Source organism: Thermobia domestica, unplaced genomic scaffold (genome assembly GCF_964235325.1).
Source record: "Thermobia domestica unplaced genomic scaffold, izTheDome1.hap1.1 HAP1_SCAFFOLD_279, whole genome shotgun sequence".
NCBI classification, from domain to species: Eukaryota; Metazoa; Arthropoda; class Insecta; order Zygentoma; family Lepismatidae; genus Thermobia; species Thermobia domestica.
This window is the reverse complement of record NW_027655994.1, coordinates 40,512-60,454: the sequence shown is the minus strand read 5'-3', so window position 1 is coordinate 60,454 and position 19,943 is coordinate 40,512. Positions and strand designations below refer to the sequence as shown.

Here is a 19,943-nt window from a genome sequence, read left to right as displayed (position 1 = left end):
AGAGTGCCCAACCCTGTTCTGGCTTCTGCTTAAAGCTAGAGGAAATATGTGTTTTCTAGTAGCGTGTGATACGGTGGTCATCCTTTTCTTTTCGTGTTTTTTTTTCTTTTCTTATTAACTTCAGGGTTTAGTCATATTTCTTTCGTTTATATGTATAGTATTTTGTATTTTTACATTCTTGTTTTCTTTCTTTCTTGAGAAGTTTTGTTGTTTCACTGTTAGCTTCTTGTGAATAAGCTCGAGGGTAATGGCTAGAGTAGGCGTTTTTTGAGGTCAACACTTCATGTGCTACGGCAGTTCTTGGAATATATCACCATAAAAATTCAGTCCTCTAAGAAAAACGATTGCCCTCTCTGCGACGACGTTCCGATGGTATTCGTTCGCCTTTTCCATAACTGATTTCTTAAATGACTCCTTCCCCTCCATTCCCCCCACACGCATAATTCTCGACTTCACCTCCCAGTGTTTTTCTGCGCATTTCTTATATTCTTACCCACAAATGGCATCCCATTCATATATATAATATGAAATGACACACACACTCAAAACAGACATATATATATATATACACACACACACACACACACACAAAAAAAAAAAAAAAAAGAAATTAAAAAAATAAAAGTCACTGCCTTGAGGGTAGAACAAATGCATATCGTTTTCACAGTACCTTTTGGCTAAAGGTTAATTAATAGCATGAAAATATTTTTGGGTTGAAAAATTAATTAGTTGGAAGAATGAAATGGGTAAGCGATAGCATCTGGCTACACTGTCTGTAGGGCTACTCCTAATTTCTGTAGAATGAATTTCGGTAAAGATGTGAAACGAAGAAATGCAGAAACTTGTTTCAGGAATAGAAGTTATTCGCTATATTCTATCCTTCAAATATATGGGAAATTGTAGTTGCATATCGTATTTTATTCTTGCTTGGAAAGAGTTGATTAAAAGAGCACACTGTAAATATAAATTTTATACCACTTCACTCTACTTACGAACACTTAAATGAAATTTCATACAGTCGGACAAGTAGAGATGCAACAATCACTTTTCTGTATTAATACCCGAAACTCACTCTATTTCATGATTCCAGAAAGGAATTTCTCTACAGCAGAGATGTAATAAATCGTTTCCTCATACCCGAAAATGGACGATACGCTTCACTTCATGAGCCCTCAATACAAAAATTACTAGAATTATCATTGGGAATTAATTAAATGAAAAAAGTAGCTAACTCGTATTACTAGAACTGGCATTGGGAATTATCACTAGAACTAGCATTGAGTATTAATTAAATGAAAGAACTAGTTAACTCCTGTTACTAGAACTGGTGTTAGAAATTATTTAAATGAAAAAAAGTAGCTAACTTCGGTTACTACAACTAGTACTGGGAATTAATTAAATGAAAGAACTAGCTAACTCCTGTTACTAGAACTGGTGTTAGAAATTATTTAAATGAAAGAAGGAACTAACTCCGGTTACTAGAACTAAACCCTGTTCGGCGTAAGCTCTAAACTGCGATAAACAAAGCCACGTGAAACTAAATCTCGCTGATTTGCTGTTGACCTACCGACGCTTGTACTCCTCCGCAAAATAGTTCATATGATTTGATTATTGCTTCTACTATGAATCTCCATATAAAACTACTATATTATTATAAATGACAAAAATATAATACGGATTATCTAATGATACTGTAATCGAGTGTGGTTAATGAAACAATAGAAATAAACACTAAGCATGCGCAGTAATTATGGCGCCAATTCAACTGTGGAGGCGTGTTCTACTTTTAAGTCTGAAAGATGTCTTACATGAATCCCGGTTCAGTGAGTGTTGTGGTGAAACATCAACAAGGTAAACCTTTACTCACTAAGCAACAATTGTTTACCAGCGAAATTGAAATAGCTATATTTTAATCTTTCGAGTCTTTTTCTTTTCTTTTCTTTCTCTCTCTCTCTCTCTTTTTTTTTTTTTTTTTTTTTGCTGCTGTAAGTATCTGGACAACACGAGACAGTATTGTCAAAATGCACGTGGATAATTTGCTCCTCCCCATGGGGAGTGGGAGTGATACATCACTAGCCAATCGTATTTGTGGCAAGCGGAAGGATACAAATATTTTGTTTATCGGAGTTTAGAGCTTACGCTGAACAGGGAATAGTATTGGAAATTAATTAAATGAAAGAAGTAGCTAACTCCAGTTATTAGAACTAGTATTAGAAATTAATTAAATGAAATAACTAGCTAACTCCGGTTACTACAACTAGTATTTTGAATTAATTTAATGAAAGAACTAGCTAACTTCAGTTACTAGAACTAGTATTGGAAATTAATTAAATGAAACAAGTACCTAACTCCGGTTACTAGAATTAGTATTGAGAGTTAATTAAATGAAAGAAGTAGCAGTCTCGGATCAAGCATGTCCCATATCTTAATATAAATTTCATTTTAGAATAACAGAGAATACCGTCAGAAAAGCTGCAGGGATATATCTCTTTTCATGAAGAAGAGACCAGAAATTAGTTTCAGACACTCTTAGCTTCATGAAAATATTAGTTTGAAGTTGCAGTATTTTGGTTTCCTAATCCGATGCACTCAAATTTTAACAATTCTGAGAAAATGACAGAAATTGCTTCCATGTCAATTTCAGCTAATAGGAATGAAGTGAAAGTGAAGACAGGCTCAGAACTTTTCACATCTTGATATAGCGACTGTAATGCTTCCAAACCCTGAAAACAGAAATATTCACCTGTTTGTTTCTGGCTAAGTTTACTATTTTGCAGTTTGTGTATAGGAGTTTGTAGATAATATACGATCATATGTAAATCGATCTATCAGATACTCAACTGCGATCATCTTTTTGGTCAACCGTGGAATATACCTAGATAATACGGGAAGTAAATTTGTCGAGTTGCTGCTTTATAACAAATTAAACAAAATAATTACTAGGGACCGCGGTGGCTCAGTGGTAGAGCGTTCAACTCTTGCATGGGGTCCTAGGTTCAAACCCTGCTCCCGCCAAGTGAGCTTTGTGGTGGACAAACACCGTGTGCGTGGCTTTCCTCAGGGTTCTCCCGTTTCTTCCCACTTTCTTCATTCTACCATTTCATTCATTTCCCATCGTCTCTTTTTGCCTAGCTGACATAAGCGTGGGACGTAAAGCTCTAAAAATTTCATTTTTTAAAATCCTAGACGAGATAATCGTGGGAAGATTTCATTTCCTTTCAAAATAATTACTTATTAGGATAAGTGAATTATTTTATGAAAATAATATTGAAAATTAGTTTTATGAAAATAACTTTTTGAAAATTATTTTTAATATCAATTGTGTATTCTTTGCTACATTTGACTGTAATTTATCAGTGGCATATTGACTATACAATTGCTAATAATTCGGTGTAATTTTACTGAAATATCTCACAAAATATATTTGACTTAGGATGGCTGCAATCGTCCCAGTTCTCTCTACTTAATTTTATATTTCGTCTTTCGTGAAATGAACGTTCGACTTAATTTGCATTCTTAGTGGTGAGTTGTGTTCTCTCCCCTTCTAACGTTGTTCTCCCCTACTCTATCTAAATTTGCTTCCCTTTCCTTTTCCTTCCCATCCCAACGGAATCTCTGGTGCTGCGGAGAGCTGACTTCCTCGCAAGAAAAAGAGTTATCGATCCAATGGCCAAAGCTAAGTAGAAGACATACCGTGCTTTGTTATTCCCCTATTACGTTTCCAACCATTTCGATTACTTAACAACGCATAGTAATATCCGGTACAGTTTCCTCAAGTCAGGTTTAATATCGAATGTATTCGAAATAGCTTACCGCATTATTACATTACGTATACGTTCATAGCTTTATATTTCTTGCAACTGGTTTTTAAAGTTTTGTTATCTTAAATCTAAAGACTGATGAGTGTCAAGAACACAGTAGCTATGTAGCGAAGCGATCTCCTTTGCTGTGCACGGTTAGAGGTTCGGTTCCAAACTGGATGAGGTTCTGAATAAGAACTCATTCTAACTAGTGGTGAGCTTAAAAACCGCCACTATAAATAGAAAAGCGAAGCTGAGTTTTCAGAAAAGAAAAATGATTTCGGTTTTCAAACCTGTTTGTTTTCGATTAAAAACTGGTTTTGCTTTTCTATCAAAAACTAGTTGGTTTTTTGTTAATTTGTTTGTAAACTGGTTTCGGTTTTCTATCAAAAATTAGTTGCTTCTTTGTTATTTTGTTTAAAAACCAGTTTCGGTTTTCTATCAAAATCTGGTTGCTTTCTTGTTATTTTGTTTGTAAACCAGTTTCGGTTTTCTATCAAAAACGTGCTACTTCTGTGTTAGTTTGTTTGTAAACCAGTTTCGGTTTTCTATCAAAAACTTGCTACTTCTGTGTTAGTTTGTTCGTAAACCGGTTTCGGTTTTTTATCAAAAACTAATTGCTTCTTTGTTTTGTTTGTAAACTGGTTTCGGTTTTCTATCAAAAACTAGTTACTTCTTTGTTATTTTGTTTGTAAACCGGTTTCGGTTTTCTATCAAAAACTAATTGCTTCTTTATTTTGTTTGTAAACTGGTTTCGGTTTTCTATCAAAAACTAGTTACTTCTTTGTTATTTTGTTTGTAAACCGGTTTTCTATCAAAAACTAGTCACTTCCTTATTTAAAAAGAAAAGTTTGGGTTTTCTATCAAAAACTAGTTGCTTCTGTGTTGTTTTGTTTGTAAACCGGTTTCGGTTTTCTATCAAAAATTAGTTGTTTCTTTGTTATTTTGTTTGTAAATAAGTAGTACAGGAGCAAGAACAGATGTAGGTCTCGGCGAAAATCACACTAGTTCCTGTAAAAATCCAAAATATTTATTAAGAGAAAATGAAATGCAGTTTCAGTGAAAACTAGAACAAGTTTTTGATGAAAAAGTTTTTCTACAAACTGGTTTCCGGCTTTTATAAAAACTGGTATAATTCTAACCATATTTGATAGTCATGCTTGTGCGATAAAATGTGTTTCGAAACCCATGTAGAAGTATAGAGTTCTGAGAGACTGTTCGTGAGAAAAGGCAGGCTAGTAATACAAAAGGTTGGTTATACCATAATGGGACTGGGGGCGCTATTGGAAGTAACTATGCTTTAAAATAACTTTGCCAAATTCATATTCAATATTGAAATACTCATATTGTGTGCAGTTTTCCTTTTATAGAGTCATGCTTATATTAAGCAATGTATCTGGGCCTGATATCAGGCCATGTGATTTTGTAGTGGACAGAATTTTGTCCGTGGGTTTTCTCTGGTTCTCCCCTTTTCCTTCTACATTTTCATTTCACAAACATTCACTTTCATTAATTATCAGTTTCGTTTATCCTAGCGACATAATTGTGGGGCGTTAAATTGAAAATTTCATTTAATTTTTTTAAAAAAATATTCTTATCTACACCTTACTACTATAGTTACTTATTTGCCACTTGCATATCTGAATTCTGCTGACATTACTTTTTTTTTTTTTTTTTTTATAGAAGTAATAGATTTTAACCTAGAAAATTTCCAGTTTATACTGGGCTGTTTCAATGTGCACCAAATAGATATTAGGAAATTAGCCAAAATGAACATATAACATGTTTGCAAATAATATGCAAAACTGTAGCTATTTTATTATTATTATTATTATTATTATTATTATTATTATTATTATTATTATTATTATTATTATTATTATTATTATTATTATTCATTATTTGTTTTATTGTTTATTAGGGACGCCCGGAGGACCAGGCCGGCGGAAAGGACGATGCAAATGGTTCAATGTGGCGAAGGGATGGGGTTTCATCACACCAAACGATGGTGGGCAAGACGTCTTCGTTCATCAGGTATGTTAAACCAAGACATTAATAAATTCTTGGTTTTCTTTCCTTTTTCTTTCTTTCTTTTTTTCTTTTTTTGAGAGAAATGTCATGTACATATGAAGAAAAATGGCTGTGTTAATTCAACACAGTGACTCTGAATTATCAGAGTTTGTTAAATTTTCGCCTTAACTTCGGCACGTAAAATAAGTCATCAATAAGTAAATAAATACATTTTGACACGTGACTGGCGTTACTTCAGCTTCATCAGATTTTGGACTAAATTGTTAAAATGGGAGTGGTTAAATCAACCACTTCACATAGCTACTTGGAGTATGGAGGATTTTCGTTTTGCTTTGTGTGCAGTTGCCAAAAATACGTATAAAAATAACATTTTCTCTCCTATTAAACGCGAATGACCATTATGAGGGATAATAAAGCGTGGCATAAATTATGTAGACGCTATATAAGTGGTTACAAGGAATGAAAGATAGTCGGCAAAGATGAGGAACATAGTGGATCTTAATATTTCGATTTAGCAACCACGCTGCCTGAATGAAAGAAATGCATCCGAAGCAAAGTAGTCAAAGACATTGTCGAATGTCTTGGCTTAGTCCCATTTTAAAGAGTCCTTATGGGTTGCAATTTACCGAAAAAAAAAAGTGTAAGAACATCCCAAAAACAGATGATTGCAGTTCTTCTCAATGTAAACTTTGTTAGGAACTTCGTGTGCTCAAAAATCATTTTTTAACTTATTTTCGTGAAAGATTGCAGATAATATAATACATATTTGTTGCTTGCTATGCATGTCAAATACAGGGTGTTTCAAAACAACACCGACAACACTTGGGAGGTGATTCCTGGCACCAAGATAAGACTAAAAGTATAGACCAACTTGGGTGCACAAATGCTTCCTTTCGGAATTATAGGCTGCCGAAAACATGAAAAAATGAAGTTTGAATGTCCATAGCTCCAAAATTATGGGACCTACCGTAGTCGGGTCAAGGCTTCACTTAGGAACTAAAATCTGCCCTATTAAAATATCCATGTTTCAGAATCCTGCGGCAATTCCACAACAATTTTTAGAGAGGGAGTTTCGCTACGGGAGTTTCGCTACGGAGTTTCGCTACGGGTAACTATGGGGCCTACTGTGGTCGGATGAAGACTTCACTTAGGAACTAGTATGTGCTATGTATTTTAATAGGGCACATACTAGTTCCTAAGTGAAGTCTTCATCCGACCACAGTAGGCCCCATAGTTTTGTAGCTATGGACCTTTAAAGTTATTTTTTTTTCATGTTTTCGGCAGGCTATAACTCCGAAAGGAAGTATTTGTGCCCCCAGGTTGGTCTATACTTTTAGTTTTACCTTGGTGTCAGGAATTACCTTCCAAACGTTGTCGGTGTTCTTTTGAAACACCCTGTATATCCCGTAAAGCTTTGTTCATAGCTCAAATTTTAAAACGAATACAAATTCCAGTTACTTAAATATTTATTATATCCTTCAAGTCAAAGTAAACGTTAGACCCTAAGAGAGGGTGTAACCCTCTAAAAGAGTGCTAAATATCAGTGGCTAACAACAAATAAACAACAAACAACAACGAACTCTAGAAACATTAATCTACGACAGTTGAGATCCCCAAATTCAATTAGCAAACAAATGCCAGGTTAAAAAACACGCAAGAAGGCATGAGACCAGGCCTGAGCCTTCCTATAAGAAAACCAGTCAGAAAATACTCAATGCTCAAAACCACTAAAAATTACAGATTATTGTGTTTTTCAGATGTAAAGCATCACGGGCAGTAGCCAATGCTGTGCGATATTCCGCGCGGTGTTGCCGGATTTCGGACTCCCCTTTCCCTTCTCGCTCTTCCTCTAGTTGAGATTATTACACATAGATTGGCAACATTATTCACAATGTAAATATACTATTCCAGCAAACTCAAAGATTTTGGCTGTGTATCCTAGAAATATATATAGCAACTGAATAACCTACCTATTAACTTATTCCAGTGGAACTGCTAAACGTTCGTCTTCAACACTACTTTCACTATCGTCTATGTCAATTAATATTTCGCCATTGTCTGAATCTGACTCTTGTAAATTTTTTATTATGAGTTCCAAAAATTGTAAGCACAAAAAATAATTCTTCGAGCTTCACTTCGTAGCACTTTTTTTTTTTTTAAAGAAAATTCCGCACTTGTACTCGGTTTCCTTAAAGACATTGTCAACTATGATTTTGGAGAACAAATGAACTACCACGAAAGAAAGCAACCTAGACACTGATAAATTCTGTTTATGCTAGAAGAGAAGTTGCGTTCCTACACACACAATCAGCTCCTTTGCTTCCATGTCTGTTCCTATAATAACATACTCTTATACTTGATGTAGGTCTCACAACAACAATCCATCTGATTCGTAAGCAACACGATATGGTCGAGTTTGTTTTGGGTTACAATAATTTATGACACCACTCAGACGCCTGGTGCTTTTGCATCCCTGCTAGAGGAGTAAAGAAGGAGTACGTAATTGGCCACACATACGTAAGGTATTGAAACGAAGAAAAAAAAAATCATACTGCGTTTCTTCTGTCGAATAAGGAAGAATCTTGCATGAAGGCAATTTCAAAACAATATTACGAATGTCCCATACCTTCTGTTCTTCCACATGAGCTCCCGCCGGGAATCGAATATATATATATATATATATATATATATATATATATATATATATATATATATGAATCAAATTGCAGAGGCTTGTTATTTAATTCGATCGCTTACTATTCTCAAGGGTGTAGAAACGGGGGAAAAGAGGGCCTTGACTTTCCAAACTATTTCCAGCCCCGAAATGAGGTTCATCTAGTATATGTTTAGTAAACTTATTTAATAGTTAATGCAAATTAGGAACGTTTATAATAAAATACGATTTTTAATAAAAGAAAAAAGAAAACATCATCAATACAGTTTCTGTACCTAATTACAAGGACGCTGATTTCTCTGTAAATTTGGGGGGGGGGGTGCATTCAGATGCAGAAAGCATATATGATGATTTTAAGACAAATTGCATTCAAATTAACGCTAATATTGCACATTTACAAATAAAATGAGGGGCCCTGGCTCCCTCAGTCCCCCCAGGATCTCTCACTACTATATTATTGCATAATAATATCTGAGTTGATATTTTTTCGAGTTTTTTCCCTTTAGTATTTTAACCTACATAAACACAAAGTCGGATAAACAGACTGCTAGAAACAGCATTTGTTTTCTTATGAATAGCTTATTGATTTCTCTCTTAGAATCCGCTTTTCAACTTCAGTACTGTCAAGATCCGTCTTTTGTTAAGGTAGCATCGAGAAAACATAATATGTGTATAGTATACATGGTGAGTTAAAATGCTTTCATATTCTGAAAGAGGTCATTTGTTCTGTTTTTAATGTGTGAAAAGCTTTCCTCCCCCTGAAAGTAATGTTCTCCTAGAACAACCTGTTGGTTACACCCCTGAATATCCTTTAATAAAAGTTGAGTTCCATTTCCAAATCGAAGAAAAATCCACTGGAAACTAGACGGGACTCAACGCTCGTTTTACTAATTGTTTTATATGGAAACCTTTCAAAGCGTGTATCATGACAACCAGTTGTCATAAAAAGATGTAGTTTTCATGTATGAGATCGTAATTCTTTCCTCTACTTCGTAAAGTGAGCAGTTAATGTGCTAATACAACATTTCTAATAAGCGCCTCTGCTATTGTCAAGATTCGCAGTAGCGCGAGAAGTCAGCGTGCAGAACTGCTTGTCGCGAATTGTCAACACCGCTCAAAGCCAATTGGACGGCGCGTAAAGCCAACTCAAGGCCATGCCGCTTCTCATCTGAAATCTGCTGTAGGTGTTGTATATACCATGTATCTCTCTGATGCACAAGATTTTGAAATGGTTGTGTTACATTTGCTGATTCATTGCTCTTAGCTCTTAGCGTTTGATTGTTCACTAATTTATAATACAGTTACTATTAATTGTTTTTTAGTTAACGTCTCATGATTATGCATCGAGACTAAGGGAAACGGTGATAATGAGATGGATGATAAAAGGGTGAAATGAGGAAAGTGGTGAACACAGGAAAAACTCCGAGAAAACTCACTCCACCATACATTCCACTTGTGGAAGCTGGGATCTAACCAGTGACCCCACACACCAGAAGTGAACACTCTATCGCTGAGTCACCACGAGTTTGAATGATACAGGTAAAAGACAAGCTCTGCTTCGATACAAGACAACAATCACAAATGTGATATAGAGTTGCTGCAACCAACAAGAACAAACTAAAAACGAAGTAAATTGCTCCAAGATGTAAACAGAGCAAACAAAATTGATCCTCATATTCTTCTCTCTGCCCCGGTTACATCCAGGCCCGTATTTATATATTGTGTACCTCTATGCTCTAAGTAATTTGCCGTCCCCCGCATACAATCCCCCCCCACCGAAAACGACCAATATTACAATTGAATTTATAATTTTTGCGGTCGCTAAGATGAATACTGAAGTTTTAATCCAATTCAACTTCAAGGTGATACTCCACTCCCCAGGGAGGGGGCGAGATTTTAAAAATAATTGAAAACGACAAATATTAGTGTTGAATTCATATTTTTCGAAGTCGCTGAGTTTAACGGTATCAGTTTTCATGATGTTCAAGTTCATCCTCAACCCGTGGGTGGAGTGGAAGAGGATGACTTTTAAAAAAAAAATAATCATATAATCTAGCTAATTAGTAACTACTGTAATTAAAGCGAATTAAACACATTAACATGTTTTCTCGCACTTACACGGGACTCTGCGGGTTGCTAGTTTTAAATGTTACTTTATTGTGAATCTTAAAGAGAATTCGAAAATGTTGCCACCCCCTAAATTCTGCCGCCCTGTGCTCGAGCACAGAATAGCACTTACCTAAATACGGGCATGGTTACATCCCTGGAAATACAGTAAAATCTCTTAATAACGGACATCGATCGGCCAGAATTAATTGTCTATAAATGAGAAATGTTCGTTATAGAGAGGTTACACAAAATGTAATTACACAGTGCGGCAATTTGAAATCGAGACTTTTTTTCTGAACATGTGGCGCAGCTGTGCAAGTGAGCCCTAGTACAAACAAAAGAGGAATGTTTCATGAACTGATACCAAGTGCATTAACTTTGACTGACAGTTACGTCTGTGGCCGTGCTGAATGTTGCTAAGCTGCGTCTTGAGTTCAATATGGAACAAAGAGCAAACATAATGTTTTGTGTGCGGCCAGGTAAGACTGCTACAGAAACTTATCAAATGTTGCAGCAAGTGTATGAGGTCACTTGTTTATCCGTCTACGTGTATTTGGATGGCACAGGGGTTTCAGGGAGGGACGGGAGTCAATTGAGCACGACGAATATGCACACGGGTGCAGCAAAGACAGTGAAAACACAGCAATCATGGAAGACACTGATCATGCAAGACAAGAACGAGGCACTGGGAATCTTTGATGAGGAGTTGCACATGAATATAGGAACCTACGATCTCAACAAGAGGAAGGTCTGTGCCCATTTCGTCCCTTATTTCTTAACACATAACCAACAAAGGGACAAGATTGATCACTGCAAAGAACTGGCTGCTACCGCGAATACGAACCCTAACTTCCTCCTGAATATCCTTAAGTCTCTCCATCCCAGCGAAATTAAAATACCGCTAATTTTACAGTAATTATGTGATATCTTCAAATAGATAAAATATAATCGAAATGTGGAACAAGAGCGCCCTAGATAATATTATTTTACATGAGAAACCGTTATCACGACTCACTTATCTGCCTTCGATTTCGAGCTATTTTGAAAATCGGCATTTATTTTCGCGTTTCGAAACGGCTGAAAACGGAAAGCTACTAGATGACTTGTGGTAACGGTACCTCATGCAAAATAATATTGTCTAGGGCGCTCTTGTTCCATATTTCAATTTCTTTGATTTATTTGAAGATATCACATAATTACTGTAAAATTAACGGTATTTTAATTTCGTCGGGATGAAGACTCTTAATGATGATGATATGTGAGTTTTTCAATATGACCCGTCGATAAAACGTCAGAGTGCAAAATAAAAGTCTGCTAACTCTTCACAAGCCAAAAATCTGCACCCAAAGTCCAAAATCAAGGTTTTGCATTATTTTTTACGATAGAAAGGGCATTCTGCATAAGAAGGACAAACAGTTAGTGGCTCATCTTATCTTGAGTTATTGAAGCTGTTATTGCAACGTATTACACATGTGAGGCCCGAATACTGGGTTAAGTTCAGTGGTGTCTGCTTCATGAGAATAGCCCAAATCACAAGGTATTGATTGTATAAGACTCTGTGTCTCAAAAAAAGAATCTGTGTTGTTCCAACCTCTCTATTCACTAGATCTGGCCCCAAGAGATTATTTTTTATTTCCTAAACTGAAGTCTGCACTCAAAGGTTCACCCTTTGATGCCGTAACGGCCATCAGCTCCAGTTTCGATTTCAAATTGCCGTACTGTGTACTCACAGCTCATGTGGTAATTATATGCAATATACAGCAAGTGTATTAGGTGTAAAGATAAACTAATATCGAAATACAGAATTCTGTTCGAATTACTGGAAGAATGAGGAGGAAAAAAACTTTCTCTGTGAAGAAACAAAAGTACTCCCAGAGGATACGTTTTTATGGGCCTGTACTGCAGAATTCTTGCGACCATTTTCTTTTTAAGGACATGTCATACTTCTTAAAAAATATTCCTTAATTCGGTTACTGACTATATTGAAAGTAAAAGTAACCAAATAGAAACATGCGATACAATTATTGAATACTAATAATGTAGATAGAACTAACCAATCACGACGGTTTATGAATTTCTTGGGGAAAAGTACGTAAAATTTGTCTGTTGACCAATCGGTTAAAGTATCAGAATTATTACCGAATTGCATAAAATATTTTCTGTGTTAAAATATAAAAACGAACTGAGGATAATTCCTGTCTGTTATAAAGACGTTACAAATACGTTAGGGAAAAAAGAAGACTGTCTGTGTCCGTATTTGAAAGTGTCCGGAGAAAAGATTGTATGTCCGTATCTGAGTATCCGAAGTAAAGATTGTCTGTGTTCGTATCTGAGTGTGTCCGGAGGAAAGAAGATTGTGTCTGTGTCTGAAAGTGTCCGGAGAAAATAAAATTGAATGCCCGTAAAAGGAAGGGTTCTGTCATTGTAATGCATATATCTTCCCGGGACAGAATAGATTGTCCGTATTATGGTGTCCGCTATTGATTGTAGAAGGGTTTATTTAGATTCAGAATTAAAAAAAAAAAATGTTGCAGGAATGATCAAAGAAAAACACAGTGAACAATTTGAATAAAATTGGAATTAATAAATCGAATAATTTATATATATTTATTTGCAAGTGACCAATAATAATTTCTTTTATCAATCTGCTGTGTAATAAAAATTTGGACTAAAATAAACAACTTATTAGATGTATGGAATGATGTAGCCAGCAAATCGTTCGTTGTCGGGGGCCTACACCTTTCTCAGTGGCCCGAGCGAGCTCTTTACATAGGGGTCTACTATAAAAGCGAACAAAAATTTTTCTTCCAGATGAAAGCATTAATAACTCACCAAACATACATACACATATATTATTCTGATTCTTCTTCTTCTTCTTCTTCTTCTTCTTCTTCTTCTTATTATTATTATTATTATTATTATTATTATTATTATTATTATTATTATTATTATTACAGTACCTTGTATCATTTAGACCGTCTTGTGATATTGAGTTCTATTTCTCCACCAGTGCTGTTGACAACTGCTGGATACTCTTTGGTGCATCTGGATGTGTTGCGAAACATCTTCCTATAGCATCCCACTTGTGCTCGATGGGAGCAAGTCAGGGGAAAGGGTAGGCCAGTATATTCGCCAAATATCCTTTCGTTCCAAGAGCTCGCTACCTACGGTGTTCGATGCGGTCACGCATTATTCATAAAGATATAGTCGGGGCCAACTTCAACCTCTTAAAAAGAGACATATTAGGGATAAGTACAATGTCAATAACGTTGAATACTGAGTATATCGCATTCAAAAAATTTGGAGGTCGGTATATCCATGCAATATTAAACGGTGTGACAAATATCTTGGCATTTGAAGGCGGCGCTCCAAGTTCCCTTTAAATGCTGCTAGCCAATGAGAGGCCAGCGGTATTGCCACGTTTATTTTGTACTCATCCACTCTATCCACTGTCACCTGACCGCGCTGTACTTCGTCTGCTCAGCCATAGTCATACCCCATACCACTTGGCAACGTTGCGTCAGAGCTTGCGTTTTATTCGTTTAGCTGAAATGCCATAATGTTTGTCACAGGCTTTAGAACACTTCCCGCATAAGAACACTTTTACTAACGAAACAATCATGTTTCGACAATGTTTCTGGGTTCATTGCAGGTTTCCATCTCTTGCCAGGTGAGTGTATGTCTAGAATCACTAGTCAGAATGCATCTACTCTCATCTGACAAGAGAATGCGACCTTACTTCTCGTCGGTCCAGTTATGTTGCTCTTGGCAGCACAGGAAACGATGCCGTCCGTGTGCAGATGTCAACGGAACATAAGATAATGGCCATCGGGCAAAGAGACTACTCCCATAGAATCGATGGGCTATTGTAAAACGTGAGATTGGGTGCTTAGGAATCTTCTTAAATATATTTGGAATTGAATCCGTTGTTTGACGTTGGTCCCTTCTTTCTTGTTGCACAATATAGCGGTCGTCCGCTGTTGTAGTTGACCGTGGTCGACCACTATTCGTTCAGTATTATCTGAGGTTCAAAACGTTCCTCATGCGCGTGAAACAATGCTGTGGGCAATACTAAACAATTGGGCTACACTCATCATAATTTTTTGTTGTTGTTGTTTTCTAATTCCTTGATGATTCTTCCCCGTGTGAAGCCATCAAAATTTGTTTCCGGGCCATGTTGTTGTAACATAACCACAATGCACCTTAACATCTATCCAAAAAACACACACCATTTTGTCACCGTCATTTAAGTGCTTCGTATTGGGGGGGCAGACCCATTCAGCGCTACTGTCACGCTGACGTTAGACCACGCATGTTACTGCTTTTGTACGTGTAGGAAATCTCTGACTCAACGTGTTGACGGGCTTTCATTCATATCTACTGACTACGCAATATTTTATGTTACTTCATCTATTTCGTCCTTATGTTTTCACATTCGTATATAACATTGTCAATCCACTGCTGGATGAAGGTATCTCCAAGTCTTCTCGGCAACCATTTGTCTTGGGCAATTCTTTCCCACGTTACTCCGCAATGCTTCTTGGTTTCGTCACACCACACAGTATGAGGACATCTCAGAGATCGTTTCTTGTCTTTTGGTATCTAGTCAAGAATTAGTTTTGTTCATGCAGTATATCCAGCCCAATGCCACTTCAATGCCTTTATTTTCATGATAATATTCATCACTCCTGTTATCTTTGTGATCCATATGATTTCCCCCCGTCTTTGCGGGAGCTTGGTTCGTAACATCATTCCTCTGTGCTTCGTTGTGAAGTCTGTAGACAGTGAATGCCTGATTTTGTTAGTGTTAGTCTCCGATCGATATATCATAACAAGCAGAATACATTCATTGAAAATTTTACACTTTAGACATATTAGCATTTATCTTGTCAACTTGAAGCTTTTCCTGCTGAATGCACTGTAGTCTAAATTAATACAGCGGTTAATTTCTTCTTTAATGTTACAGTCCGTGGATGAGTGTTCACTTCTTCTAGTTCAGTGTTTTCAACTTTAATCCTTTACTTTCTTGTGAACTAGTTGAACAATCTCTTAATCTTTTCCATATTCATTTTCAACCCGATTTCCTTGCTCTTGATATTAAATCTTCCATCAGCTCTATTACTGTTTGTGAATAGAATGATGTCGCCTTCGAAACGAACGTATGTCAGGCACTCCTCATTTACATTTATGCCTTTAGCTCTTGAGATATCGAAATACATACTGAAATAGTGGCGTATTTTGTGGGCTACCGTAATAATGTCCTATAACAGTATAAAGTTAAAATAACATGCATAATCTGATTTACATAATAAGTTTATTGTGTAAGGCCTACAATCTTCTTTTAATGATACAATTTTTCGCAAATGTGAATACGTACTAACGTAACATACAACTGTTGTCAGGTCTGTGTGCAGAACGTCTCTTTTTCTCACGAGATTTATGACGTCACTGCTGCTTGCGTATCCTCAGCAAAAATTGTATTTCTTATACGTATTAAGATACACCTTTGCTCCGTCGTACCAGAGTACAAACGGGCTAGCAGGCAAGTCTAGTTTGCCAGCGTATTTTTTTGCGCTTGACCCTAGCCACCTGTTTTAAATTGGTGACAAGGAAGCAGGTGAGGTTAGATTTACATCGAAGTTGGACCACCCGAGTGTGACGTAGTATCATGGAGGTCAGGGTGGATCAAAACGAGCCCTGCGGGTATTCTAACCCCCCTTCGCTCGCTGATATTCGCCCAACTGTTTCATAAAGTAAGTACATCACTTTTTTTTTTCATAAATAAAGTTGTGTGTGCAAAATTTATGCAATATATATTACGTACAAACGAAAATCAGTATTATTTTCATCTTATTTTAATAAAAAAATTGTTATAATATTTTAAAAACATAGTAGAATTTCCTGGGGTCGGGTTTGATCCCACGGCAAAAGGGATTTGCATTACTAGCCTACTCACTTGCACGCTCGGCTACGAAAGCCGACAACATCTAACGTTTACTTTCTGCTATATGTATCTACGTATCGAGAAACGAATAACTTCATCCAATCAGAACCATGTATTTAGCTCCTATTGCTGAATAAAATATATGCTAGTTTATCGTAACCCGTGGGTGTGGCTCCAGAATCAAGGTATTTTTCTTCCTTCTTTCCGGAACTAAATGTGAACGACAGAGTAAATGGAACTTACATGAGTAATGCCATAGCTACAATTTCGGGAGTATGTGCGACCAATTACTCTGCTGAGCGCTGTGAAATACCACATAGCGAGAAAATAAAATACTACGAAGAAAAGTGCCCTTTTTATTTTTATTTATTATTTTTTATATTAATGTATTAATTTTATAGAGTAGAGTGGTTACAGAAGGTTTAGTTGTAAGCCTAAGAGACAGGACAATAACCGCGGCGTCATTCCGTATCAGCCTTCACAAAATTTGTAGAGGAGGGTGGACAAACACCGTGAATTTTCTCAAGGTTCTCCTGTTTCCTCCCATTTTCGTCATTCCCACCCACACATCTCACTACCACTCTTAGCATCGATGCAGTAATAAAATCAAATTTATGTATTGATGCAGAAAAAAGCTGGGAATAAAACAAAATGAAGCAAGCGGGAGCAACTGTTTTTGTTTTATATAAATAAAGAGCGATTTTTAAAAGTTGGGAAAATTTGTTTAAGAGTGTTTTGTTTAAATGTTGTTTCAGAGTTTAATTTGTTTAAGAGAGATTTTCTTTTTACTCTTGCATATTTTAATGTTTGCGATTTAAAAATTTAGAAAAGGCAAAAGAAAAGCAATATTATATGAGTAAATGCACCACTTAATATCATCATCATCATCATAGTTATTCTGCCCTTATTGGCAGGTCATTTGCCGAGAAGCTTCCATGCTCCACAGTCCTCCGCTAACCTCTTCGTCTTCACGTATGATCTTTTTGTTTTTATATCATCCATTAATTGTAGTCTCCTTCGCCCCCTCCCTCTCTTTCCCGCCACCATACCCTCTAGGATGTCCCTCATGATACAATTTCTTCTTAGGCAATGTCCCAACCCATTTCTCTTTCTCTTCTCAATAATACCTAAAAATGTTCTTTTCTTCCCCACCATTTCTAACACCCTCTCATTCGTCTTCCGCTCGACCCAACTAATTCTTTCCATTCTTCTCCACACCCACATTTCGAAGGCCCTCAGTCGTTTTTAATCACTTTTACGTAATGTCCATGTTTCTGCCCCATACTGTACAACACACCACATAAAGCATTTTATGATTCAATAATTAATAAACAGTCAAATTTTAGTATTATTTAATTCGAAGTTGATAAATTCAACCAAAAGTGTATTCCTCTTACAAACTGTATTGAAAACAGTGATAAAAAAAAATCAAACAAAAGTTTATTTCGCTTGAAAACTGTATTGAAAACGTGGGTAAATCGAACTTTTAAACCTTCTGTTTGGATATTTCGAAGTAATATGCAGTAGTACAAGAATTTTTATCTTTTGGACAGATAAGAAAGAGAAGAATACAGTTTTCAACTAGTTTTCAGTTATTCATGGGTCAACCTCATATGAAACTTCCAAAAAGACTGTTGACTCCATAAAAAAAAAAAAAAAAAAATCAAACTAAACGTAGATCACGAACTTCTTTAAGTGAGAACGGATAATTAAAGTTATTCTCGTGTATTTGATTTTGTGTGTTAATTCAGTGTAGTCTAGTTTCTATAATACATGCGATTTATTTGATGTGAGTAAATGTCGTTTCTGTTTTGCGGTAATATATCATGCAATTAATGTTCTCTTTTAAGGAAAAGTGTATTACCTATTATTATTAATAATATTAATATTGTTTCGTAACTTTTAAAATTATTTTTGTGTTATTGTTTTATGAATTTAAATTAGTTAATTTTTGAGACATAAATTAACACCAAGATAATTAAATTGGCAAAATGGACAACTGCCATTAACTTAAATAGATTGTACCTCTTGGTAGTAATAAAGAAAAGAAAGTGAGATGCATCTTTTTTATTACATAAACACAAGAAATACTGGTAAATATTATTTTGTTTGTGAATAAATAATCTGGCCGGAGGAAAACCTCCTGGCATATAAACTTCTTGTTAAATTGTTTTCTCTTCCATAACAAAATTTAAAGGTTTAACTTACGTACGGTATAAATTTAATAAGTAAAACAGCTTTTATTTATTATTATCCTTAAATAGTAATATTAATACTAAGCAACAATCCAATTTAAACAAGCCTCTATCAGTTATATATTCCCTTGTTTATCTTTCTCCCCGTTTATGTATCATTTGGCCTTTCACCTAATACCTAAATTTGTTTTTGTTGTTAACTTACAATAATTTTACAAGTCTTTACTTCCTAAAAAGTAAAAATTTCCTATTTTTCAAAAAAAAAAAATATTACTTAAACTTATTTTTACAATAATATACTAAATTGTCTTTCCTTTTTTTTTTTTTAAAAAAAAAATGAAAACACATCGAATAATCCAAAATCATATCACACTATGAATTAATTTATGGGCTTTCGGCATTTACGGCAATGCTATCCCGTCACGTATTAGGGGTGACATCCTCGGCGATCACACTATCCGAGGAAAGGGAAGGAAGGAAGGATTGGGGAATAAGGAAGCAGCCTGTTACCAGTATGTTAGGTGCTATCCCGGCATTTGCCTGGTGTGAATGAGGAAAAGCCAGGAAAACCTTGCTCAAGATACTGGCCTGAAGAAGTTTGTACTTTTTTTTTGCGACTGAGTGTCCCCATCGTAAATTGAACTCGGGGCAGCTTGCGTATTATTATTATTATTATTATTATTATTATTATTATTATTATTATTATTATTATTATTATTATTATTATTATTATTATTATTATTATTATTATTATTATTATTCATGTATATATTACCTGACCAGCGAACGAGTGCGGGCGGCCGGTTTTGGAACTAAACTGCAAGCAGCAGTGTTTCTAACCGGATTACTTGTAATCAATCTATCACAGTTCTTTTTGTCCTGTTCGTAATAAACCACTTCATGCATATGCTCAAGTCATGGGCGGGTCCAGTGGGGCGATTGCCCCTCTCCGAGAATAGGATATTTTTTATTTTGAAAATAAAACCTAAGAATTTTCATCTTTTTATTATAGATGTAAAATAAAATCTAAAATAGGTAGGCCTTACTTTTTTGTTGTACGTTGCAGAAGCCAAATGAAGCAATAAATAGAAAGAAATTACTTACCTTGGCGTTCTTGTTCAAAAAAATATTCACTTTCGAAATCGCAGGTGGCCATTTCTGTTCTAGAAATTGCAAACAATAGCTACTTC

The 19,943-nt window shown here is 35.7% G+C and overlaps 1 protein-coding gene across 1 annotated transcript in view; it reads left to right on the top strand.

The window, feature by feature from the left end:
• The window catches only part of lin-28 (protein lin-28 homolog), a gene marked incomplete at its 3' end in the record, with an annotated part of 168,618 nt that overhangs the window by 114,380 nt on the left and 34,295 nt on the right, over positions 1-19,943 (top strand). The window contains exon 2 of the mRNA XM_081747510.1: positions 5,722-5,834. Within this exon, the coding sequence (XP_081603636.1) occupies positions 5,722-5,834 (113 nt within the window). The remainder of the gene's footprint in view (positions 1-5,721; positions 5,835-19,943) is intronic.